We start from the raw sequence: 25,274 nt of genomic DNA, 5'->3' as shown, positions 1-25,274 counted from the left end.
GCCGTTGACTCCTGGAAAGGACCGCAGAGACTCCCTTTCTCGCCTGCCTCTCCCTGGCGGAGGTTAGATTCCTGAGCAAACCCCGGGACCCATACCTTTGGATAGAATGGTCTACAGACACGATGTTTATGTTCCATCTGCATTAATAATCCCTCAGGTCTGGGTGCAGCCCTTGGAAGATCTTATAAACCATCGAGAGGGTAGCCAGTCCGTAACCTTGCTTGCCACACTTCACGTTCTGCAGAATTCTCTCCGTAACGCCTGCCGCCTGCCACGCGTGTAGCCTGAAATCTTCGTGGGGAGGGGCTAAGGGTTAACCGTGAGGCCCCTGGAGAATCCTAGAGACCCTTGGATAGCTTTTGGAGGGAGGGGATTCAGAGCGGTTTGGATGCCCCCGTCAACATCCCGAATTACCTGCAGCAGGCATTTGCCTGGAGAGCTCGCGGCTCTCAGACTTGGGGTCTGGGCCTGCACAGCCGGCCAGGCGAGGGAGGCTGGCTCCGTGCCCATGAAATAACACGTGGATAACCTTGAACGCTTGGCAGACCAGGTCAGAGCCTCAGGTGCTGCGTGGTGACACTTCCCCAGGTGTGCCAGTCCCAGCCTGTCCTGCCCACGCAGACACTCTCCTGTGTCCGCGAGTGGCTCCCGTGAGCGGATGGGCCAGAATCCCCCGGGGGCCTCTGAAGGCTTTCTGGAGTGGATCCTCCTCCGGTCCCCCACTGGCGCCCCTGTCTCCTGGAAGACTGCTTCCCCCTGTTACTGGTCATGCTTCCCAGCCCCACCCACAGTCCTTACGTCAGCCAGAGCGGACTTCTAGAGAACAGAAACAGTGACTTAAAGCCCTTGGAATGTTTTTCCTTCGTTCTTAGCATAAAACCCCTCTGCCTCCCATGGCTGCCTCTGGGCATTCCTCTCCAAAGTTAGCTGCCTGCCCTTGACCTCAGCCACCCTGCCCTTGACCTGCCCTTGACCTCTACCTAGAGGCTTGTTTTCCTTTAGGCTTGAGAGGCTTGCCCTCTGGGCTTCCTGTGTCACCCGGGAGGTCCCCTGTTTTGGCCTCTCTGTCCGAGTTGGGGCAGGGACCTTTGCCAAGGTCTCCATCCTCCCTGTGGCTGGCACACCGGAGGCAGTCAACAAACTCTTGCGGAAGGAGCGCACGAATGAAAGCTGCGTGCCTTTTGGGGCCTCTCCTGGGGCTCTTTGTTCCAATTAGCTGAAGACTAAGCTAGTTTGGGCTTTTGTAACTGGGCATCTTTGAAAGCGCGGTACCTGTTGATTTCCGTAGGTCCTACGCCCGCACTCTGTAGGCTCAAACAGATAAAAGCGGGAGAATCGTTGGCGGTGAGAAAGCTCAGTGTCGGGTTTTTGCCCCGGTCCTCGGTGACTTTGCCCCTCTGTTAGCTGCCCTTTCCTCGCGGGGCGCTCGGGCAGAGTGTCGGAAGAGAAGGTGGCCGAGGGGCCGGCTGTGCGGGAGGGAGGCCGGGAGGGCATCAGGAGTGGCCAGGGAAGAAGACGGGCCAGGAGGAAGGGAGCCGAAGAGACCCGGCCCGGAGCCATTGACGGGAAAGGTGCGTTCGTTTGTGGGCGCTCCTCAGTGTTCCAGCCTTCGGGTTGCTGACCCAGGTTGGTTTCAGTCACAGCCTCCGAGGAGGAGGAGGAGGAGGAGGAGGAGGAGGAGGAGGGCCTGGCTCCGACACGCATAAGCACCCACTCCCGAGGACTCCGTGCGCCTGGATTTCGTGGCGTCTTTGTGGCAACCGGGATGGTCACTCAAGTCAGCAGCCACAGGCACACCCGAGTCCCGGTGCCCCGGCCTGAAGATGAGGGGTTCAGGGCCATCACGGACTCCTGTGGACCCTCTGGGGTTCTTCTGTGCCAGCCTCCAGGCGGCATTTGCAGGCTGGCGAACAGCCACCAGCTTCCTGAGTCAGCTGGGTGTGGCCTGGGCTGCTGGCCTGGAGGGTTGGTGCCGTGGGATGGCCCGGGGGCGGGGGCCAGGGGGTGGGGGTTTCTGGGTGGGAGGGGGCTCCCCTCCTGGACTCTGCTGATCCCCTCCCCAGGCCTCCGAGCAGAGGGTGAGGTGGGCTGTGTAGTGCCCGACAGGCAGGGGAGGGGTCGGCATGGAATCCCAGGATCGGATCTCTTAAGGGACCGTTAAGTTTGTCAAATGGCTAGGAAACCTGCAAATTCAGAACGAATCCCAGGGCTGTGGAAGGGGTTTTCTAACATCCGGTGAAACGCTGGTGCGTTACGCTCTCGCCTCCTCCTCCTAGGGCGTTCCTGAAAATGGCGGAAGCCCACCAAGCCGTGGCCTTCCAGTTCACGGTCACCCCAGATGGGATCGACCTGCGGCTGAGCCACGAAGCCCTGAAGCAGATCTACCTGTCTGGACTTCATTCCTGGAAAAAGAAGTTCATCAGATTCAAGGTTAGCAGATGCCTGTTGAGATCTGTAAGGCGCTCACGTTAGCATCTGAGAAAACGCCTCCAGGTGCTGGTGAGGCGAGAAAGCATTTTAGAGCGGTGATTGCCGCGTAATTGATACTTCCTCTGTCCTTGTGAAACACACTCACTGGCTTCCTGAAGTTCTGGAAGGCAGGCAGGGGAACCGGCGCCCCTAGGCAGGTGAGTTGGGGTTCAGAGGGCCTGCTCGGAGAAGCAGAGGAAAAGACCAGCATCCGTGTCTCCTGCTTGGAGCCCAGAACTCCTTACGCCTTGTAGAAAAAGGATTGTTTCCCAGCTGTGTGGATTGCAGTGAATTTACCTAACGGCTACCTTGCTGATAAAATTAGCCAAACGTTGGGGCGCCTGGGTGGCTCGGTCGGTTAAGTGTCTGGCTTCAGCTCAGGTCGTGATCTCACGGTTTTGGGTTCAAGCCCCGCGTCGGGCTCTGTGCTGACAGCTCAGAGCCTGGAGCCTGCTTTGGATTCTCTGTCTCCCTCTCTGCCCTCCCCCCCGTGCTGTTTCTCTGTCTCAAAAATAAATACACATAAAAAGAAATTAGCCAAACATTGAAAGAGGTGCACGTAAATTCAAATATAGCAAGCTTCAAATGCTCTCAATCCTCTTTACCTGAAAGAGCGGACATGTATTCACCGTTTTTTTTTTTTTTTTAATTTTTTTTCAACGTTTATTTATTTTTGGGACAGAGAGAGACAGAGTATGAACGGGGGAGGGGCAGAGAGAGAGGGAGACACAGAATCGGAAACAGGCTCCAGGCTCTGAGCCATCAGCCCAGAGCCTGACGCGGGGCTCGAACTCACGGATCGCGAGATCGTGACCTGGCTGAAGTCGGACGCCTAACCGACTGCGCCACCCAGGCGCCCCTGTATTCACCGTTTTTAATTAACCACGAGTCTTGTTTCCCCTTTGTTTGTAAATTCAATTTATTTCCAAAATCATGGAAGGAATAAAATACACATATGGAAAAGATTCAGACGAGAGAATTGTCCGGTTCCTCCCCACCCCCACCAGCAATGAGGGAAACGGATAACTGTGTTCATTTTCCAGTTTCCTTTTCAGAGGGTGTGGCTCAGAGAAGGGCTGTTGAGAAGGTGCCAGGAGCCAAAGTAGGTGAGAGCAGTGACCTCAGAGAAGGTGGACAGGTCCCTGGGAACCGGCCTTGCTGGACAGGTGCCTGGGGCACAGCCAGAGGGCTCCAGGTCACAAGCCAGCCCCAGAGGCACCTGTGGTGGGGGAGGGCGCCACCTACAGGGCGAAGCGCGTTTTGCCACCCGACCTTGTCCAGAGCAACCCCTTTTTACCTTCAAATGCAAGAAAAGAGAAAGTTGGGTGCAGAGCTGTGGCCATCAGTCGCTGCAACCCAGTGCAAATGTTCTCTGGTCTTAAAGACCTTGTAGGACAGCTGAAGAGTGCACAGCTGTGCCTAACCGAGGGGTTTGCAGAGGAGCACAGGGCTCGGAGCAAGAGGGGAGGCAGGGGGACGGCGGGTGAGCGGGAGACCTTCTGTCTAGACCCTTCCTGCCTCCGTTTTATTTATTTATTAAAAAATTTTTTTTTTGCCGTTTATTCATGTTTTGATAGAGACAGAGCATGAGCAGGGGAGGGGCAGAGAGGGAGGGGGGAGACACAGAATCTGAAGCAGGCTCCAGGCTGTGAGCTGTCAGCACAGAGCCTGATGGGCAGGACTTGAACTCACGGACCGTGAGCTCATGACCTGAGCGGAAGTTGGACGCTCAACAACTGAGCCACCCAGGCGCCCCCTGCCTCCCATTTTAATATAACGTAATATATGTATTTATTTGTCTTAAAAACATTGGCTTCAGAGAACACCAAAAAGGATCCCCCGCTTTGTTTAAAATCTCTTTCCTTTACGCCTCTCAACAGCGGGGGATTGGGTGGGAATACCATGTAGGGATGCAGCTGTCTTCTCAAAATTCAGGTAGGCTTTGAGAGCTTTTTAAACCCATTGTCTTGGTCAAAGCAATCTCTTATTGAGATGGCTTTATTAAGAATTTCTTTGAGGGGCGCCTGGGTGGCGCAGTCGGTTAAGCGTCCGACTTCAGCCAGGTCACGATCTCGCGGTCTGTGAGTTCGAGCCCCGCGTGGGGCTCTGGGCTGATGGCTCAGAGCCTGGAGCCTGCTTCCGATTCTGTGTCTCCCTCTCTCTCTGCCCCTCCCCCGTTCATGCTCTGTCTCTCTCTGTCTCAAAAATAATAAATAAACGTTAAAAAAAAAAGAATTTCTTTGAGTTAGAAGTTTTGAAACAAACTCGTAAATGAAGAGAATAAGGAGCTACACTGCTCACCTGGTTTCCAAAATTTTGTTTCATATCTGCCGGGCCCTCACACCTGCTACTTTTTGTGGTTTTTTGCTACTTTTAGTGGTGGGGGTGTTGGCTGGAGGATGGTTCAACAAATTCTCAACATGGAGTGAGGTGTCTTGGAAATACTTGGGGGTTGAGTGGTCTTTTGATTCAAGAGCAGCAGGAGGGGTGGTTTGGGAGCTGGGGTCTTGGGGCATCCCAGGTGTAGCAGGTTGGGGACAGGACTTCATGGTTGGCTTAGTGACATCCTTGAATTTTTTTTTTTTTTTTTTTACATTTATTTATTTTTGAGAAACAGAGTGAGACAAAGCATGAGCGGGGGAGGGGCAGAGAGAGGGAGACACAGAATCCGAAGCGGGCTCCAGGCTCCAAGCCATCAGCGCAGAGCCCGACGCGGGGCTCGAACCCACAAGCCGCGAGATCATGACCTGAACCGAAGTCAGCCGCTCCACCGACTGAGCCACCCAGGCGCCCCAGTGACGTCCTTAACTCGGTGTCACGAGTCAGTCTGGATGGAGATGGGGGGAGTCGGTGTTAAGCTGGTGGCTCAGGCGATTCTCATGTCCTGGGGTCACTCTCAGGGAATCTGCTCCAGGGAGGGGATTGGCTCAGAAGCAGAGGAAGCGAAGGGGCTGGAGGCCCTGGGGAAGATTTCCAGTAGTGACAGTGTGGTCACTTAGCCACGTTGTGCTGCAAACGCCTCCTTCCCACTGTCCATCATCCCACTACCCTCACTACTAGGGGCCGTGGATTTTGTGGGCGGGACGTGCTCACGGTGCATCCTCTGTTTCTAGAATGGCATCATCACCGGCGTGTACCCGGCCAGCCCCTCCAGTTGGCTCATCGTGGTGGTGGGTGTGATGTCAACCATGTACGCGAAGATCGACCCCTCGCTGGGAATAATCGCGAAAATCAATCGGACCCTTGATACTAGGTAAGTACTCTTTCCAGATCGCAAACCCTCTAGGAAGTTAGCGATTCTCGTTAGTGATTTTTGTCGCTGGTATGTATTCTTTTATTATTAAAAAAAAATTTTTTTTTTTTTTCAATTTTTTTTTTTTTCAACGTTTATTTATTTTTGGGACAGAGAGAGACAGAGCATGAACGGGGGAGGGGCAGAGAGAGAGGGAGACACAGAATCGGAAACAGGCTCCAGGCTCTGAGCCATCAGCCCAGAGCCTGACGCGGGGCTCGAACTCACGGACCGCGAGATCGTGACCTGGCTGAAGTCGGACGCTCAACCGACTGCGCCACCCAGGCGCCCCTAAAAAAATTTTTTTAATGTGTATTTATTTGAGGGGGGGGAGGGCAGAGAGAGAGGGAGGCCCGGAACCCAAAGCAGGCTCCAGGCTCGAACTGTCAGCACAGAGCCCGACGCAGGCTTGAACCCACGAATCACAAGATCATCCCCTGAGCTCAAGTCAGAAGCTCAACCGACTGAGCCACCCAGGCGCCCCTATTTTCTGGTTGGAAAACATCCTAGTACCTTCCAGCTGTCGTGGCTGTTCCGTGCCAGACCTCCAATCCTATTTCTCTGTTGTTTGTTTGCACTGACAAACCTTTTAAAGTCTCTTACTAGAGCGGTAACGGTCCCCAGAGGCCTCGTCCCATAGCTGGGCTTTGTTTTTCGGGCCAGAGGGCACATGTGGACGGTGGGAACCCCAGTGACGGACGAGAGGGCAGCCCAGGCGTGTCCTCACGTTTCCCGGGCCGTCCCTGTCGTGTCGGGGGCTGGCCTAAGCCGAGCAGATGAACCCTGGGCCTTTTGAGAAAGCAGCCCGGAGCCTGCTTTCAATTCTGTGTCTCCCCTCTCTCTCTGCTCCTCCCCCGCAAACACACTCTCTCTCAAAAATAAACAAAACATTAAAAGAAAAAAATGTAAAAGCGTGGCCTTGGGTCGCCTTGAGCAGGTGCCCTTTGCCCTTGATCCCTTCTTGTTGAAAGCCCGGAGTCCAGCTGAGTCGCTCCCGGCCTCCACGCGGCCTAAGGAATGCCGGCTGGGGCCTTTACAAGCGTCTGCAGGGCCTAGAATAAAAATGCCATCATTTCAGGGGAAGCGTGCCTGGGCTGAACGCCTGCCAGATCCCCTGTGCTGCCTTGGGGCCCGGGAGGCCAAGGCGGGGACCCCAACATTCCTGATGCCCTGGGCAAACCTTGCTCCTCCTGTCCTGGCGATCCTGGGGAGTCACAGGCCGACCCCTGCAGATGGCTGGCCTCCACCCTGGGTCATACTATTTCTCTGTACGTTTCAGACTGCTGTGGGTTTAACACAGATTTTTAATTTACTCTCCAGTGTGGACTCTTAACACTGGATTATATTTAGAAGTCTTGGCTATTTACAGCCCTTTATAATCTGGGCCTTTATACGATTTGTTTCTTTGCTCCCTCTAAACCAATTGCGGTGAACTGGGCCGTCCCTGGCCCAGATTTAGAAAGAACAGATTAAGAGCCAGCGTCTTCCAGGCTCGAGGGTCATTCTGGAACCATCTTCCTGGAGAGCATCTCCGACGGTCCCGGGTGACTGTTTTTCCTAAGCATAGACGTACTGGCTGTGTGGGGTGTGCTCTGTGTTTGTCTGGCCCCTGCAGCTTCAGAAGGAATGTGTTTCTTTAAAAGAAAGCTTTTTTGGGGGGCACCTGGGTGGCTCAGTCAGTTAAGTCTCTGACTTCGGCTCAGGTCATGATCTCAAGGTTCATGAGTTCGAGCCCCACGTTGGGCTCTGTGCTGACAGTGCAGAGCCCGCTTCAGATCCTCTGTCTCCCTCTCTCTATGCCCCTTTCCCTTGTGGGCTTTCTCTCAAAAATAAATAAAAAAACAAAAATAAAAGAAGGCTTTTTTTTTTGCTAATGCTTGTCATCCAAGTATCCATATGTATATTACATTAAAAATCCTGAATGTGTCATCTCTTTGTTAACGTTATGATACTCTCCAATTTTTGTGGACCTAATAGGTATGTGTCTTTTCCTTCAGTGATGTAGGACTTCGGAATCCAAAGCGTAGATGATCTGAGAGATAGGTTCTTAAATGCCTAGATCTAAGCTGGCTTACAGATTACACTATCCGAAAAGAAAGTGTAGAGATAAAGCAGAGGCTATAGTTAAACTTGGACACAAGATTTCTTTTTTTAAGTTTATTTCTTTATTTGAGAGAGAGAGAGAGAGACAGACAGACAGAGCACCTGAGTGGGGGAGGGGCAGAGGTGGGGAGAGAGGGAGAGGGAGAGAGAGAGAATCCCAAGCAGGGACCATGCTATCAGTGCAGAACCCCACATGGGGCTCGATCTCACGAATGGTAGGATCATGACCTGAGCTGAAACCAAGTGTCAGACACAACCTCCTGAGCCACCCCGGGCACCCCAAGCTTGAACACAGGATTTGACGGCTTATAGAAAGACACAAATTTTTGGAGCAAAAGTATTTTACCTTCAGATAATTAGTTTCAATGTCACTTAAGCACGATAAGGTGTTAACTTGGCGGTTTTTTCAATAGTGGAAGTACCTTTAGCTTCTGTATATTGGTTGTGTTAATAATTTGAAGCACACTTGAATCATTTAAAAAAACGAGATACAACTGACGTGTAATGTCATGTTAGTTTCAGGTGTATAACATCATTTGGTAGGTGCATATACCTTTAAGTGATTATTACCAGCCTAATTAATATTCATCTCCCCATATAGGTACAAATTTTTTTTTCTTACGGAGAGAGCTTTTAAGATCTACTCTTCTAGCAATTTTTTTGAAAAGTGTGTACTTATTTTGAGAGAGCAAGTGTGCATGCAAGCAGGGGAGGGGCAGAGAGAGAGAGAGAGAGAGAGAGGAGAGGAGAGAGAGAGAGAGAGAGAGAGAGAGAGAGAGAGAGAGACTCCCAAGCAGGCTCCTCACTGGCAGCATAGAGCCCGACATGGGGATCAAACTCACGAACCGTGAGATCGGATGCTTAACTGACCGAGCCACCCAGGCTAGTGTCCTCCCTTTGGTTCGGGGTCCAGAGTGTCACTTGTGTCGAGGGGAGGCTGCTCTGGCTGGCAGTGCGTAATGCATTCTCGGCTTGTCTCGTCTCCCTAGCGGCTACATGTCCAGCCAGACGAAGAACGTGGTCAGCGGCCTCCTGTTTGGCACGGGGCTGTGGGTGGCCCTCATCATCACCATGCGCTACTCCCTCAAGGTGCTGCTGTCCTACCACGGCTGGATGTTTGCCCAGCACGGCAAGATGAGCCGCGCCACCAAGATCTGGATGGTAACAGAGCCTCCCTTCGCCCTCGGTGCCGGACTCGTGTGGATTTTTTAATTTTTTTTATTTTTGAAAGAGAGAGAGAGAGCGACAGAGCATGAACAGGGGAGGGGCAGAGAGAGAGGGAGACACAGCATAGGAAGCAGGCTCCAGGCTCTGAGCTGTCAGCACAGAGCCCGACACGGGGCTCGAACTCCTGAACCGTGAGATCGTGACCTGAGCCGAAGTTGGACGCCTAACCGTCCGAGCCGCCCAGGCGCCCCTGGTATTGGTTTTTTCCTTTTTTTTTTTTTTTTCAGTGCTTTTATGGGGCACAGTTTGACGTACAAAAGGCCGTAGCTGTTTAGCAGTGTGTCCGTGGGGACGTGTGCACCTGCAACCCCATGATCAGCCTCCGGGCCATAGACTTAGCTCCTTCCAAAGTTTCCTCACGCCCTGCCCCATTTTCCTCCGTGGAAAGAGCCCGTGAACGAGATCCACTTCTCAGCAAGGGTTTAGGCCCACAGTGCGGTGATGTCGGGGACGGGGCCAGTGCCCCGGCCGGGCAGGCCGCCGCCCCGTTCGCCGCGGTATCGGTCCTTCTGTGGCTGGCTCGCCTCACCCGGCATGGAGTCAGGTGCGGGTGCCTTGTACTTTCAAAGGAGGATCCCTGTGGACCTCTCTCCTCCACGCTCGGCTGGTTGGCCTGGGAGTTGGCCTCTCCTTGCTGCCAGGGGCATTGCTTCCCCGTGACTCACACGTGTGGCCAAAGAGTAAAGAGTCCGGGAGTCCTGAACATGGTATATTAGCGTGTGCTAGGCTCGCCATCCATCAAAGTAGAGTGACGTCCGTCTGCAGCTTTCAAAGGTCTTCTGACTGAGTGATTCCCCTAGCCGACCGGTCTGACCAGGTCTCCCCGGTTCACCCTTCTCCCCGAGGGGGTTTTGCCTGCTCTCCTGGGCCCGTAGTCTGAGCGTCCCCTCGTCGGCCGTGCGTGTGGACGTTTGTCCGACTTCACCCCGTGACGGCTGAGCTCCACCTCCCGGGCCCACCCGCACCCACACGCTTCGCTCTCCTCCAGACCGACTTCCTGTGCCCACGTGGCTGTGAGATTTCAGTTTTCCAGAGAAGCAGAATTTAACACCCACGAGAGAGTCAGAGACGGCACCCACACTTCACAGAATAAAGCTAGATGGTGTTCCCACGATGGCATTCTGGTCATGTCCAGTTGAGTCCCAGCCACCCCCCCGCGCCCCCCTTGAGCCTTTGAGGTCTGGTCCACAGGAGATGACCAGTTACGACACCAAGGTTAGATCATTCCAGATGAAAGCGAGGGCCGATAGGCAGATAGGTGCGTGCTGTCCCTTGGGCTTGGCGGTGGCTGAGGGGGGGCCGCACCGCTGCTCCTGGGGTTGGCTCGAGCCCAGGCTTCTCGGTCCAGCCCCTCGTCACCGTTGCCAGAGTTTTGAGCCAGTCCCTAACCCGAGGGCCTCGCAGAACCAGCTGACCGACACGGGCCCGCATGCAGCGGTGCAGACAGCAGAATCTGGGCGCCCAAGAAGGGGTCCTGTCCCGGGCCCCTCGCGGCATCTGTCAGACTTGGGCTTTCATCAGCCTGGGTTTCGTTTGGGCTTCCCTGCTTGTTTGTGTGCCTGGGGGCGGAAAACAGACCAGAGGGGACACAGGCCACCGCAGAACGTCTGTAACTAGTCGGCAAGTCGTCTACGCTTGAGAACTGGTTTCACATCTTTAACACGGTCTCACGTTTTAAAACGTGCCTTTTTTGTTTTTAAGGGCATGGTCAAGATCTTTTCAGGCCGCAAGCCCATGTTGTACAGCTTCCAGACGTCTCTCTGCCACGCCTGCCGGTCCCTGCGGTCCAGGATACTGTGAACAGGGTAAGCGTGGCTTCAGCTCGCTGTGACGCCCGCTCCGAGGTGCAGGTGTCCTGGGATTCCGCTTTGTGACCGGGTTAATTTACCATCGTTGGGTCACGACTTGTCTGGCTGTTGTGGGAGATCTTTTCCTTTCTGATGTATCAGCGTGTGTTTACATGTTTTACTTTTTTTTTTTTTTTTTTAATTTTTTAAATGTTTATTTGTTTTTGGGAGAGAGAGACAGCATGAGCAGGACGGGGGTGGAGAGAGGAGACAGAATGCGAAGCAGGCTCCAGGCTCCGAGCTGTTGGCACAGAGCCCGACGCGGGGCTCGAACTCATAAACCTTGAGATCGTGACCTGAGCCGAAGTCAGATGCTCAAACGACCGAGCCACCCGGTTGCCCCCGTATTAGGTGTCTTTTAAAAGGTATCACCCTTGTTAGAGAAACGGCTTCACAACGTTTTTCTTAGATAGTTTCGTTGAGCCATAATTCACATGCTGTACAGATCTGTCCCAAGTATCTAGTCCGACGGTCTGTTACGTGATTAGCGTTTTACGTTGTGATAAAAATGTATATGGAACGTAAACATGACCGTTGTAATCACTTTGAAGTGTGCAGTTGTGTGGCATCGAGTACATTCTCTTAGCACAGCCTCCACCACAGTCTAGTTCCAGAACTTTCCGTCACCAAAGCCCCATGCCTGTGAGCATCATAACCCGTTTTACGCCCCAGCCCCCCGGCTCCCACTAGGCTGTCTCTAGGTTTGCCTGTCCTGGAAGTTTCCTGTAAGTGGAATCCTGTGATATGTCGTGTGCGCCCGGCTCTTAGACCGTTGAGATTTATGTGTCCCTCAGTCTGTCATTCCTCTTGATGACTGGATGCTATCCACCTATATGGTCGGACCGCACTGTATTCATCCATGCGTCTGTCGATGGACATTTGAGTTTTTTTCCACCTTTTGGTTGTCGTGAATGGTTTTCGTTTTCTTTTTTTTAAAAAAAAAATTTTTTTTTTCAACGTTTATTTATTTTTGGGACAGAGAGAGACAGAGCATGAACGGGGGAGGGGCAGAGAGAGAGGGAGACACAGAATCGGAAACAGGCTCCAGGCTCTGAGCCATCAGCCCAGAGCCCGACGCGGGGCTCGAACTCACGGACCGTGAGATCGGGACCTGGCTGAAGTCGGACGCTTCACCGACTGCGCCACCCAGGCGCCCCTGGTTTTCGTTTTCGTTCAGGCACCTGCTTGCGGTTCTCTCGGCACGAGCCTGGCACTGGGATCACGGGATCAGGAGGATTTCTTGTTTAACTTGTCAAGGAACAGCCGTACTGGTTTCCTCGGCGCCTATGTTCCCACCGCAACCGGTTTTTGCCTCTCCTGTGGCCCCACTTTAAAAACGTCTTGGCTTCTGGGGCCCCTGGGTGGCTCCGTCGGTTGAGCGTCCGACTTCAGCTCAGGTCATGATCTCGCGGTTCGTGGGTTCGAGCCCCGCGTCGGGCTCTGTGCTGACGGCTCAGAGCCTGGAGCCTGCTTCCAATTCTGGGTCTCCCTCTCCCTCTGCCCCTCCCCTGCCCATGCTCTGTCTCTCTGTCTCAAAAATAAATGAAAACATTTAAAAACATGTCTTGGGTTTTGAATCCAGGCTTAGTCATTTAGTTTCTCTTGGCTTTTTCGAGTCCCCTCTCCTCTCTGCTCTCGTGTGCCCTCCCCTGAGGACGGGCCTAGCGACACCTGTGGTTCTGGTGACTGGCTCGAGCTTATTCTCAGTGTTGTTTTCAGTTCCGCGAATGCACATCTCACTTTGAATAAACTCGAACAGCCGGTTGGTTTCAGCAATGGGGCCCCATCTTTAAACATTCAAGGAGATTTCTAGAGATTTCATTGCTGCCTCAAAGCTGTTTTCCTCAGCAGACAATATTGGCACAGTGAAACGTTTCCTGTAAAACTGAGGGCTTTACTTTCTTGTTTGTTTGTGACGTTTATTTTTGAGAGAGAGAGCGGGAGTGGGTAAGGGGCAGGGAGAGAGGGGGAGAGAGCATCCAAAGCAGGCTCTGTGCTGTCAGCAGCGAGCCCATCACGGGGCTTGAAACCCATGAACTGCCAGATCGTGACCTTGGGTGAAGTCGGATGCTCAACCAACTGAGCCACCCAAGCTCCCTTCTTTTTTTGTTTTTGTTTTTCATAATTGTTTTCATTCTTTTTTTTGTTCTTTTCAAGTTGGTTTACTTATTTAGGAGTCGGGGAGGAGCAGAGAGAGGAGAGGCAGAGAGTCCCCAAGCAGGCTCCACACTGTCAGCAAAGAGCCCGACGTGGGGCTCGAACTCACAGACCATGAGATTATGACCTGAGCCAAAGTCAGACGCTTAACCGACTGAGCCGCCCAGGCGCCCCAAGATTTTCTTTTCTTTTAATTTTTTTTAATGTTTAGTTTTGAGAGAGAGAGAGAGAGAGAGAGAGAGCATGAGTGGGGGAGGAGCAGAGAGAGAGGGAGACACAGAATCCGAAGCAGCCTCCAGGCTCGGAGCCGTCAGCAACGGAGCCCCACGCGGGGTTCAAACCCAAGAACCGCGAGATCGTGACCTGAGCCGAAGTCGGACGCTCAACCGACTGAGCCTCCCAGGCGCCCCGCAAGATTTTATTTTTAATCTCTACACCCAGCGCAGGGCTCGAACTCCTGACCCCGAGATCAAGAGCCACGCGCTGTACTGACTGAGTCCCGCCAGACGCCCCACTTGGGGAAGATTTTTAAAACCTTTGAAATCTGTTTACGGTTTTTTGTGAGGCACGGATGAGGGGCCCGTGCATTTTAACTTGGCTTATGTGCTTTTCGTCAACCCCAGTATCTGGAATCGGTGAAGCCGCTCATGAAGGAATCAGACTTCAAACGCATGACGGTTCTCGCGCAAGATTTTGCCGTCAGTCTCGGACCAAAACTGCAGTGGTATCTCAAGCTAAAGTCCTGGTGGGCTACAAACTACGTGAGTGCTCACGCACACCGTCGTTCTCGGGGCCGAGTTTTTCGTGTGCAAACACGGGTCCGTGCCACGAAGCCGGGCTCCCCCGTGTGTGGCCGCAAGAGGGGGCCTCCTGGCGGGTGAGCCGAGATGGGATGTGGAGGAGACATTAACTGTGATCGGACAGACCCGACGATGAGGCCGCAAGTCGGGGCTGGGGGGGCTGGGGGGCAGTGGCAGGGGTGGGGGGGGGGGGCGGTCGCGCTCCGTTTTGATGAGGCCCCGGCTATGAGGGTGTGGAACTCGCACACCCACCCGGCTCCTGTGTGCACGCACACACGCGCCCCAACACGAAGCAGTGTGGCAGGAGTCCCCCAGAGCAGTCCTTGCCCCCCGCCCCGGGCCCCGCCAGTCTGCGTCACTCCTGCTGAGCTCACCAGCGGTCTGCCCTGTGTGCACCCGACAGGTGAGCGACTGGTGGGAGGAATACATCTACCTGCGGGGCCGGGGCCACTGATGGTGAACAGCAACTATTACGCCATGGTGAGTGGCCGGGAGCGCCTGTCCCCGCTCCCGCTGGCCCTGGGCTTCCGTCCGCGTCCCCGGGGACCTGCCCTCCGCGCCCAAAAGCTGCGTGCGCGTCTCTGTGTTTGCCCCGAGCCACCGCGGAGAAATGAGGACAGCAGAAAATGCTCTCGGGCCCGTGCCCTCTCCCCGTTGTCACCCCTGGGCGCCGGGTCGTGCCACAGCAGCCTGAGGGCCCGTGTCCCTGCCCAGCTGCTGCGCTTAGCGACCTGGTGGGCCAGGCGCACGGCTTCCTCCCTCGCTGCCCTAAGGCGCCAGGGGACCAAGCCCCGTGTGTCCTTCCCGGGTCTCTTGGGGTTTTTTTTTCCCTGTCTTCTGCGACATCGATGGCCTGGGAGGGCACACGCCATTCATTTGTGAGAAGCCCCTGAAAACGGGGGGTTTTGAGAACTGGCATTTAATACCCGTAATAACTAGCCAACCTCATTCTTTGTCTCTTGCTTTGTCCTTCCCTTCCTTTCGTTTTCCCCGTGAAACATGAAATAAAACCGGCAAAGCGTAGGAGGCGGGGTTTCGGTTTGTTTTCTATCAGAGCAGGTGACGCCCTCCTGTGTAGTTACGGCAACTTGTCTCCTCCTGCGAATGTTCTCTGTGCCGTGTGCACCTTTCCAGGATTTGCTGTACGTCTTACCGACGCAGATCCAGGCGGCGAGAGCCGGCAACGCCATCCACGCCATCCTGCTGTACCGACGGAGACTAGACAGGGAGGAGATCAAGCCGGTACGCAAGCACACTGCTCTTTAAGAGTTTCGTTTTTTTGTGTTTGTGTATCTATTTTGAGAGAGAGCGCGTGCACGTGTGGGGGAGGGACAGAGAGAACCCGACGCAGGCTCCGGGCTCCGAGCTGTCAGCACAGAGCCCGACGCGGGGCTCGATCTCACGAAGCGTGAGCTCATGACCTGAGCCGAAATCGAGAGTCAGAGGCTTAACAGACTGAGCCACCCGGGTGCCCCTAGAAAATTCTTTTTAAGCGGCTTTGTTGACGTGGTGCGCGTACGTGAGGCATGCGGTTTGATAGGTTCTGATGAATTTCTAGAATGTACCCCTGAAACCGTCACCACAGTCAGGACCGTGAACACAGCCGTCACCCCAGACATTCCCCTGGGGGCCTTGTGCTCTCGCTGAGCCTCTCCGTCACCTGCCAGGTAACCGCCGCCTGCATTTTCCAAAGCTTTGTGCAGGTGGAATCCTACAGTGGACACTCTCTCTGTCTCTCTGTCTCTCTGTCTCTCTGTCTCTCTGTCTCTCTTCTTTCACTCTGTATAATTATTTTGAGGTTTAACTCTCCGTGCGTATCCTAAACGGATGTACGTTCGTTGTGCTTTAGTCCCATAATCAGCCCTGGAAGAAGCCCTTGCTTGCTTGTGCAGGAAAATGGTTAAGCTGGTAAATTATTCAAGAGGGTCGAGGTGTTCCTTCCTTCTTCATGCCCTGCAGGGAAGGGAGCCCAGCGCAGGGGCTTCAACTCAAAGCCCTGAGATGAAGACCTGAGCCGAGAGCGAGGTTGGACACTTAACTGGGCCACGCAGGCGCCCCGTCGTGTCACGTCATGTCGTTTCATCCTTCCCTTCCCTTGCCTTCCCCCTCCCCTCCCTTCCCTTCCCTTGCCTTCCCCCTCCCTTCCCTTCCCTTCCCTTGCCTCCCCCCCTCCCTCCCCTTCCCTCCCCTCCCCTCCCCTCCCTTCCCCTTTCCTTTTCCTTCCCTTTCCTTTCCCTTCCCTTCCCTTCCCTTCCCTTGCCTTCCCCACTCCCCTTCCCCTTCCCCTCCCCTTCCCCCTCCCTTCCCCTTCCCCTTCCCTTCCCCTTCCCTCCCCTTTCCCTTCCCCTCCTCCCTTCCCCTTTCCTTTTCCTTCCCTTTCCCTTCCCTTCCCTTCCCTTCCCTTCCCTTCCCTTCCCTTCCCTTCCCTTGCCTTCCCCCTCCCTTCCCTTCCCTTCCCTTGCCTTCCCCACTCCCCTTCCCCTTCCCCTCCCCTTCCCCTTCCCTTCCCTTGCCTTCCCCCTCCCTTCCCCTTTCCTCCCCTTCCCCCTCCCTTCCCTTCCCTTCCCTTCCCTTCCCTTGCCTCCCCCACTCCCCTTCCCCTTCCCCTCCCCTTCCCCTTCCCTTCCCCTTCCCTCCCCTTCCCTCCCCCTCCCCTCCCCTCCCTTCCCCTTTCCTTTTCCTTCCCTTTCCTTTCCCTTCCCTTCCCTTCCCTTCCCTTGCCTTGCCTTCCCCACTCCCCTTCCCCTTCCCCTCCCCTTCCCCCTCCCTTCCCCTTCCCCTTCCCTTCCCCTTCCCTCCCCTTTCCCTTCCCCTCCCTTCCCCTTTCCTTTCCTTTTCCTTCCCTTTCCCTTCCCTTCCCTTCCCTTCCCTCCCTTCCCTTCCCTTCCCTTGCCTTCCCCCTCCCTTCCCTTCCCTTCCCTTGCCTTCCCCACTCCCCTTCCCCTTCCCCTCCCCTTCCCCTTCCCTTCCCTTGCCTTCCCCCTCCCTTCCCCTTTCCTCCCCTTCCCCCTCCCTTCCCTTCCCTTCCCTTCCCTTCCCTTGCCTCCCCCACTCCCCTTCCCCTTCCCCTCCCCTTCCCCTTCCCTTCCCCTTCCCTCCCCTTCCCTCCCCTCCCCTCCCCTCCCTTCCCCTTTCCTTTTCCTTCCCTTTCCTTTCCCTTCCCTTGCCTTCCCCACTCCCCTTCCCCTTCCCCCTCCCCTTCCCCCTCCCTTCCCCTTCCCCTTCCCTTCCCCTTCCCTCCCCTTTCCCTTCCCCTCCCTTCCCCTTTCCTTTCCTTTTCCTTCCCTTTCCCTTCCCTTCCCTTCCCTTCCCTTCCCTTCCCTTCCCTTGCCTTCCCCCTCCCTTCCCTTCCCTTCCCTTGCCTTCCCCACTCCCCTTCCCCTTCCCCTCCCCTTCCCCTTCCCTTCCCTTGCCTTCCCCCTCCCTTCCCCTTTCCTCCCCTTCCCCCTCCCTTCCCTTCCCTTCCCTTCCCTTCCCTTCCCTTGCCTCCCCCACTCCCCTTCCCCTTCCCCTCCCCTTCCCCTTCCCTTCCCCTTCCCTCCCCTTCCCTCCCCTCCCCTCCCCTCCCTTCCCCTTTCCTTTTCCTTCCCTTTCCTTTCCCTTCCCTTCCCTTCCCTTCCCTTGCCTTCCCCACTCCCCTTCCCCTCCCCTTCCCCCCTCCCTTCCCCCTTCCCCTTCCCTTCCCCTTCCCTCCCCTTTCCCTTCCCCTCCCTTCCCCTTTCCTTTCCTTTTCCCTTCCCTTTCCCTTCCCTTCCCTCCCTTCCCTTCCCTTCCCTTGCCTTCCCCCTCCCTTCCCTTCCCTTCCCTTGCCTTCCCCACTCCCCTTCCCCTTCCCCTCCCCTTCCCCTTCCCTTCCCTTGCCTTCCCCCTCCCTTCCCCTTTCCTCCCCTTCCCCCTCCCTTCCCTTCCTTCCCTTCCCTTCCCTTCCCTTGCCTCCCCGACTCCCCTTCCCCTTCCCCTCCCCTTCCCCTTCCCTTCCCCTTCCCTCCCCTTCCCTCCCCTCCCCCTCCCCTCCCTTCCCCTTTCCTTTCCCTTCCCTTTCCCTTTCCCCTCCCTTCCCCTTTCCTTTTCCTTCCCTTTCCCTTCCCTTCCCTTCCCTTCCCTTCCCTTCCCTTCCCTTGCCTTCCCCCTCCCTTCCCTTCCCTTCCCTTGCCTCCCCCACTCCCCTTCCCCTTCCCCTCCCCTTCCCCCTCCCTTCCCTTCCTTCCCTTGCCTCCCCCACTCCCCTTCCCCTTCCCCTCCCCTTCCCCTTCCCTTCCCCTTCCCTCCCCTTCCCTCCCCTCCCCTCCCCTCCCCTCCCTTCCCCTTTCCTTTCCCTTCCCTTCCCTTTCCCCTCCCTTCCCCTTTCCTTTTCCTTCCCTTTCCCTTCCCTTCCCTTCCCTTCCCTTCCCCCTTCCCTTCCCTTGCCTTCCCCCTCCCTTCCCTTCCCTTCCCTTGCCTCCCCCAATCCCTTCCCCTTCCTCCTCCCCTTCCCCCTCCCTTCCCTTCCCTTCCCTTGCCTCCCCCACTCCCCTTCCCCTTCCCCTCCCCTTCCCCTTCCCTTCCCCTTCCCTCTCCTTCCCTCCCCTCCCCTCCCCTCCCTTCCCCTTCCCCCTCCCTCCCTTCCCTTCCTTCCCTTCCCTTCCCTTGCCTCCCCCACTCCCCTTCCCCTTCCCCTCCCCCTCCCTTCCCCTTCCCTTCCCTTCCCTCCCCTTCCCTCCCCTCCCCTCCCCTCCCTTCCCCTTTCCTTTCCCTTCCCTTCCCTTTCCCCTCCCTTCCCCTTTCCTTTTCCTTCCCTTTCCCTTCCCTTCCCCTTCCCTTCCCTTCCCTTGCCTCCCCCACTCCCCTTCCCCTTCCCCTCCCCTTCCCCCTCCCTTCCCTTCCCTTCCCTTGCCTCCCCCACTCCCCTTCCCCTTCCCCTCCCCTTCCCCCCTCCCTTCCCTTCCCTTCCCTTGCCTTCCCCACTCCCCTTCCCCTTCCCTTCCCCTTCCCCTTCCCTCCCCTCCCCTCCCCTCCCTTCCCCTTTCCCTTCCCCTCCCTTCCCCTTTCCTTTTCCTTCCCTTTCCCTTCCCTTCCCTTCCCTTCCCTTCCCTTCTTCCCTTGCCTTCCCCACTCCCCTTCCCCTTCCCTTCCCCTTCCCTTCCCCTTCCCTCCCCTCCCTTCCCTCTCCTTCCCTCCCCTCCCCTCCCCTCCCTTCCCCTTCCCCCTCCCTCCCTTCCCTTCCCTTCCCTTCCCTTCCCTTGCCTCCCCCACTCCCCTTCCCCTTCCCCTCCCCTTCCCCTTCCCTTCCCCTTCCCTCCCCTTCCCTCCCCTCCCCTCCCCTCCCTTCCCCTTTCCTTTCCCTTCCCTTCCCTTTCCCCTCCCTTCCCCTTTCCTTTTCCTTCCCTTTCCCTTCCCTTCCCTTCCCTTCCCTTCCCTTGCCTCCCCCACTCCCCTTCCCCTTCCCCTCCCCTTCCCCCTCCCTTCCCTTCCCTTCCCTTGCCTCCCCCACTCCCCTTCCCCTTCCCCTCCCCTTCCCCCTCCCTTCCCTTCCCTTCCCTTGCCTTCCCCACTCCCCTTCCCCTTCCCTTCCCCTTCCCCTTCCCTCCCCCCTCCCCCTCCCCTCCCTTCCCCTTTCCCTTCCCCTCCCTTCCCCTTTCCTTTTCCTTCCCTTTCCCTTCCCTTCCCTTCCCTTCCCTTCCCTTCCCTTCCCTTCCCTTGCCTTCCCCACTCCCCTTCCCCTTCCCTTCCCCTTCCTCTTCCCCTTCCCTCCCCTCCCCTCCCCTCCCTTCCCCTTTTCCCTTCCCCTCCCTTCCCCTTTCCTTTTCCTTCCCTTTCCCTTCCCTTCCCTTCCCTCTCCCTTCCCTTCCCTTCCCTTCCCTTCCCTTCCCTTCCCTTCCCTTCCTTTCCCTTCCCTTTCCCTTCCCTTCCCTTTCCCTTCCCTTCCCTTCCCCTTCCCTTTCCCTTCCCTTCCCTTCCCCTTCCCTTTCCCTTCCCTTCCCTTTCCCTTCCCTTCCCTTCCCCTTCCCTTCCCTTTCCCTTCCCTTCCCTTTCCCTTCCCTTCCCTTCCCCTTCCCTTTCCCTTCCCTTCCCCTTTCCTTTCCCTTCCCTTCCCTTTCCCCCTCCCTTCCCCTTTCCTTTTCCTTCCCTTCCCTTCCCTTCCCTTCCCCTTTTCCTTTTCCTTCCCTTTCCTTTCCCTTCCCTTTCCCTTCCCTTCCCCTCCCTTCCCCTTCCCTCCCCTCCCCTCCCCTCCCCTTCCCCTCCCTTCCCCTCCCTTCCCCTCCCTTCCCCTCCCTTCCCCTTTCCTTTCCCTCCCCTCCCCTCCCTTCCCCTCCCCTCCCCTCCTCTTTCCTTTCCCTCCCTTCCCCTCCCTTCCCCTTTCCCTTTCCCTTCCCTTTCCCTTCCCTTTCCTTTCCTTTCCTTTCCTTTCCTTTCCTTTCCCTTCCCTTCCCTTCCCTTCCCCCTTTCCTTCCCTTCCCTTCCTTTCCCTTCCCTTTCCCTTCCCTTCCTTTTCCCTTCCCTTCCCCTTCCCTTTCCCTTCCCTTCCCTTCCCTTCCCTTCCCTTCCCTTCCCTTTCCCTTCCCTTCCCCTTTCCTTTCCCTTCCCTTCCCTTCCCCTCCCTTCCCCTTTCCTTTTCCTTCCCTTCCCTTCCCCTCCCTTTCCCTTTCCTTTCCCTTCCCTTCCCTTCCCTTCCCTTCCCTTCCCTTCCCTTCCCTTCCCTTCCCTTCCCTTCCCTTCCCTTCCTCTCCCTTCCCTTCCCTTCCCTTCCCTTCCCTTCCCTTCCCTTCCTTTCCCTTCCCTTTCCCTTCCTCTCCCTTTCCCTTCCCCTCCCCTCCCCCTCCCCTCCCCTCCCCTCCCCTCCCCTTTCCTTCCCCCTTCCCCTCGAGAGAGACAGATAGAGCACAAGCAGGGGAGGGGCAGAGAGAGGGGGACAGAGAATCCCAAGCAGGCTCCACACTGTCGGTGCAGAGCCGAATGCGGGGCTTGAACTCACAAAGCATGAATCCTGACCTGAGTCAAAGTAGGACACTCGACTGTCCGAGCCACCCAGGCATTTCTTTCTTAAATACGCCTTTGGTTGAAAGTGTCAGTTTACAAATGACCGATCAGAACATGTTACTTGGGAAGGAAGATGCCGGAAGCCCTGGCACAGTTCAAGCTTTGCTTTGCGGTGAAGGTCGGCATCCCAGAGGAAGGCTGCTCTTTGCAGAGTTTGCAAGGGATTAAGTCAAACGCCCTGTGCACTTGGAAAACAAATCCAGCATTTCAAAATTTTTTTTTCAGTTTTTTTTAATGTTTGTTTGTTTTTGGGAGAGAGAGAGTGTGTGTGAGCAGGGGAGGGGCAGAGAGAGAGGGAGACACAATCAGAAGCAGGCTCTGAGCTGTCAGCACAGAGCCCGGTGCGGGGCTTGAACCCATGAACCGCGAGATCATGACCTGAGGCGAAATCAGACGCTTAACTGCTGAATCGACTGAGCCACCCAGGCTCCCCTAAAGATTTTCTTTTTTTATTCTTTTGTGTAATCTCTACCCCCAGCATGGGGCTCGAACTTACAACCCCGAGATCAAGAGTTGCACGGCCTTCCCGCTGAGCCTGCCCGGTGCCCCACAAATTCAGCATTTAATTTGCTCCTCCCCCACCCCCCACCATGGAATTCTTACTTGTTTGAAACATACTTTTGTTGCAGATTCTGCTGCTGGGATCCACAGTCCCGCTCTGTTCCGCTCAGTGGGAGCGGATGTTTAATACTTCGCGGATCCCGGGAGAGGAGACGGGTGAGTGGGGCTCCTTCCGGAAGCAGCACTTTCGCTCCACACGGAGGCGGTGGAATGACAGTGCAGTGATTCGTGCCCACCCCTCCTGAGGTTGTGAGAATGCGGGCTCGGGAACATTCCTTGCGTTGACCGGACGTGTGGCTTGTCTTCGGACTTGAGTTTCTCTTGGGCTGAAGGCGTCTTACAGGGAGTCTGCTCCAGATCCGGGCAGGAGTGTCCTCTTTTTCCTCTGGCTCCCTCAGGGGCGGTCTGCTCTGGCCCACGTGCGATACACGCGGGCTTGTGCCCACCGGGAGCAACCTGAGCCGGGACGGCTGACCCCCACCCACCCTCCCAGAGCGTAGGGCGGCCACATCACCCGCCCTAGCTGGGGCACCCTCGAGAATGAAAGGAACACGTGGCATCACCGGGACTGTCCCAGGCCTGCCGGGCCACAGCTCAGGCTGTGCTGCCACTGAGCCTCCGGGTGGCCGTGCCGGGAGGAAATACCTGCCACTCTCACCTGACGAACCAGACCCGGTGTAGACCTCACGGCGGCCATCCTAACGGACCCATTGCTGCCTTTGAAGCTGGTCGTATATAGAGTCCCAAGCTGATCGGCTTTGGCGTGGGGGGAGAGGGGGTGTTGTGACAGCCGGGTACTTCCGGACTGTGAGCCCTGGGCGGTAACTGGTCCCCTGGTGCTGGGCACGGGGGTCCTTGGACGCAGAAGCTGCCCTCTGGGTGGGCTTCCGTCTGGACTCTGCTTTCTGGGACCCGGGATTCGGAAGCTTTCTGAAAAGTCACTCGAGCAGCGTACCTGCTGTTCCCCCGGCGTGGGGCGTCCTGGCTAGAAAGTCAGCCCCTGTCTCTCTCACGCTCTGGACTCGGGTGGCCCGTGGCCAGACTGCTGCGAAAAGTGGCCGGGCCAGCAAAAAGCAGTTTTGGAACAGTTGCCCCTAATAGTGTTTGTAAAAGTGATTTTAATGAAGCGTCCTACGGTTTTGCCCCCTCCTGTCCGCGGTTTCGCGTTCCGCGGTCTCGGCTATCCGCGGCCAGCCGCCGTGCGGGAAGCACGTGGTCCTCTAGAACATCAGCCTCACCCTGTGTCACACCTTTGTCCCTCGCCTCACGTCCTTTTACCACGTGGGCGTTTTACCACATCACATCATGACACGAAGGGTGAGGACAGGGTATTTTGAGAGAGAGAAACGACGTTCACGTAACCTTCCTTGGCATGTACTGCATTTGTCCCGTTTTATCATTAGTTATTGTTAACCTCCTGCGGCTAGTTGATAAATCAGACTTTATCGTAGGATCGTAGGTATGTAAAACAGAAAAGCCAGAAGTGGGTTTCGAACTCAGTACACTCCGGCTTCGGGCACCCACTCGGCAGGGCGGGTGGTCTTGGAACGTACCCCTCTTGGGTCAGGGGTGGGGGGCTGCTGTGCTTTTCTCTGCCAGGGTTCTGGGCCTCATCTGACAGAGTTATTCCTAAGTCTTTTATTGTTTTTGTTGTTTTAAGTGTGTATTTTGGGCTGTTGGTTACGGAGTATATTCGTTTCTAGAGCCGTGGTCACAGATCACAGACAGCGTGGCTTAAAGACACATTCACCGCCTCCTGGTGCGGGAGGCCGGAAGCTGGAGGTTCAGGCATGGGCAGGGCCCGGTCCTCCCGAGTCCTCTGTCCTTGTGGGTGGTCCCTCTGTGTGTGTCTGTGTCCTGCTCTTTTCCTATAAGTATCCTAGTCATACGGGGCTAAGGTTCATCTTACCATGTTTTAACATAATCACCTCTTTAACGTCTGTCTATTTTTGAGAGAGAGAGAGAGAGAGAGAGAGCACAAGTGGGGGAAAGGCAGAGAGAGAGGGAGACGCAGAATCCGAAGCAGACTCCAGGCTCCGAGCTGTCAGCCCAGAGCCCAACGCGGGGCTCGAACCCACAGACCGCGAGATCGTGACCTGAGCCGAAGTCGGCCGCTCCACCGACTGAGCCCCCCCAGGTGTCCCCGTCCACGCCACTTCTTCCTGGGGCCCTCAGGGGTTTTCTAGGTAGAAAGCCTTCAGCAGTCTTAAGTCATTGGCCCAGGATGGTACGTCCCTTGAGTGACTGAGCAGAGCTGCTGAGCCAGAGCGAAACCCGTGCGATCCCAGAGCTCTCCAGTCTGATGCCACACGGACTCTCGAGACGCTTGAGAACTGGACGGACGAGCCGAGCTGGGGGGACGCGGGACGAGGGGTTGGTGCCGCAGGAAAGCAGGGGGTGCCTCTCTCCTGTCCCGTAACCTCACGCCTCTGGATTTTGTGTCTCGCCCCGCGTCCCGCCGCAGACACCATCCAGCACATAAGGGACAGCAAGCACGTCGTCGTGTTCCACAAAGGCCGTTACTTCAAGGTCTGGCTCTATCACGACGGCCGGCTGCTGAAGCCCCGGGAAATCGAGCAGCAGATGCAGAGGATTTTGGACGACCCCTCGGAGCCCCAGCCCGGGGAGGCCAAGCTGGCGGCCCTCACCGCGGGAGAAAGGTGCGCGGTGTCTGCGACCCCGGTGGTGCCTGGGGGCTGCGGGGACTCCTCGTGGTTCTCTCCCTTCCCCGGGGGCTCAGCCGGAGGACAGGTGCCCGTGGGCGACCTGCGGCTGGCGGTGGGGCGGGGCCAGAGCCTAGCGTCCCCGTCCCCGCTGGTGGGTCACCGAGGCCGCGTGTGCGCATGGGTGGGCCTGCGTCCGCACTGGGACCGGGGCCCCCGACGGAGAGGAGTCAGCCTGTTTTGTGCGGCCGCGGGCGTATTTAATTTAGGACACGGGACAAGTTTAAACCAAGGCCTCCGCGTCAGGGATAAATTTCCTGCCGCGTCTAAAGATCGTTCAGAGGCTTCTGTTTACTTAAGGAATTAGCTCGGAAACAGAGCTGAGTGTCTCTCAGCCTCGGCTGTGTACACATTGGGCTGGAGAAATCTGTGTCCCGGTGGGGACGTTGGCCCGTGCGTGGGGATGTTAAGCAGCATCCTCCCCCCGCCCCCCGCTCCTCCCCCCTCCCCCGACACCAGCAGCAACCACTTAGTGGCAATGAACACAACTGCCCAGACTTGGCTCGCTGTCACCAGGGGGCAGTATTGTCCCTGGTTGACCAGCACCGGCTTCCGGCGATGTGGCAGCTGCGAGGGCAGCAAGGTGGTGAGTGACCCTTCTCAGAGAAGAGGAAGATGCCCGGGCACGAGCACGCGGAGGGTGGCAGCGGGCCCGACAAGTGGCAGGGGCGTCCAGGGAGCGCTCTGCACAATCCGTGCAGGGAGCTGCAGAGGGGGTCGGGGACGCCGGAAACACAAGGCGGAGAGGGTTCTGTGTGCCCGACTACGTTTGGGCTCGATTCTGCTGTTGAAGGGGCCACCGGGCACCCCGAGCACGTTTGCGAGATTCTTCTGGCCCAGGGGCTCCTGCAGGCAAGGGGGTCCTCCGGCAGGGACGGCTGGAACGGCAGCCTGAGCAGCAGGGGAGGCTCGGTCCCAGAAGCCCCGGGAGCGTTGGGTCATCGCTGGGTTCGATGGGGCTGTGAGGAACGGCAGTGGACGGTCCGTCCTGGGGAACGAGCTCCCGTCCCACGTGCCCGTGAGCGTCAGTGCGCGGGATGGCAGGCGGGCGCAGTGCAGCCACGGAGCAGGCCTTCCT

General features: G+C 56.7%; 1 protein-coding gene across 1 annotated transcript in view; it reads left to right on the top strand.

Annotated features, from left to right (window-relative positions):
• The window catches only part of CPT1A (carnitine palmitoyltransferase 1A), a 58,993-nt gene that overhangs the window by 12,832 nt on the left and 20,887 nt on the right, over positions 1-25,274 (top strand). Inside the window, 11 exon segments of the mRNA XM_045486192.1 lie at positions 2,277-2,430; positions 5,583-5,722; positions 8,854-9,025; positions 10,793-10,846; positions 10,849-10,896; positions 13,719-13,856; positions 14,299-14,338; positions 14,341-14,375; positions 15,030-15,137; positions 21,542-21,629; positions 23,938-24,133. Of these exon segments, the coding sequence (XP_045342148.1) occupies positions 2,290-2,430; positions 5,583-5,722; positions 8,854-9,025; positions 10,793-10,846; positions 10,849-10,896; positions 13,719-13,856; positions 14,299-14,338; positions 14,341-14,375; positions 15,030-15,137; positions 21,542-21,629; positions 23,938-24,133 (1,160 nt within the window). The 5' untranslated portion in view covers positions 2,277-2,289.

Source organism: Leopardus geoffroyi, chromosome D1 (genome assembly GCF_018350155.1).
Source record: "Leopardus geoffroyi isolate Oge1 chromosome D1, O.geoffroyi_Oge1_pat1.0, whole genome shotgun sequence".
In the NCBI taxonomy this organism is placed as follows: domain Eukaryota; kingdom Metazoa; phylum Chordata; class Mammalia; order Carnivora; family Felidae; genus Leopardus; species Leopardus geoffroyi.
The sequence above is the reverse complement of the archived record's forward strand: the minus strand, read 5'-3'. Positions and strand labels throughout refer to the sequence as shown.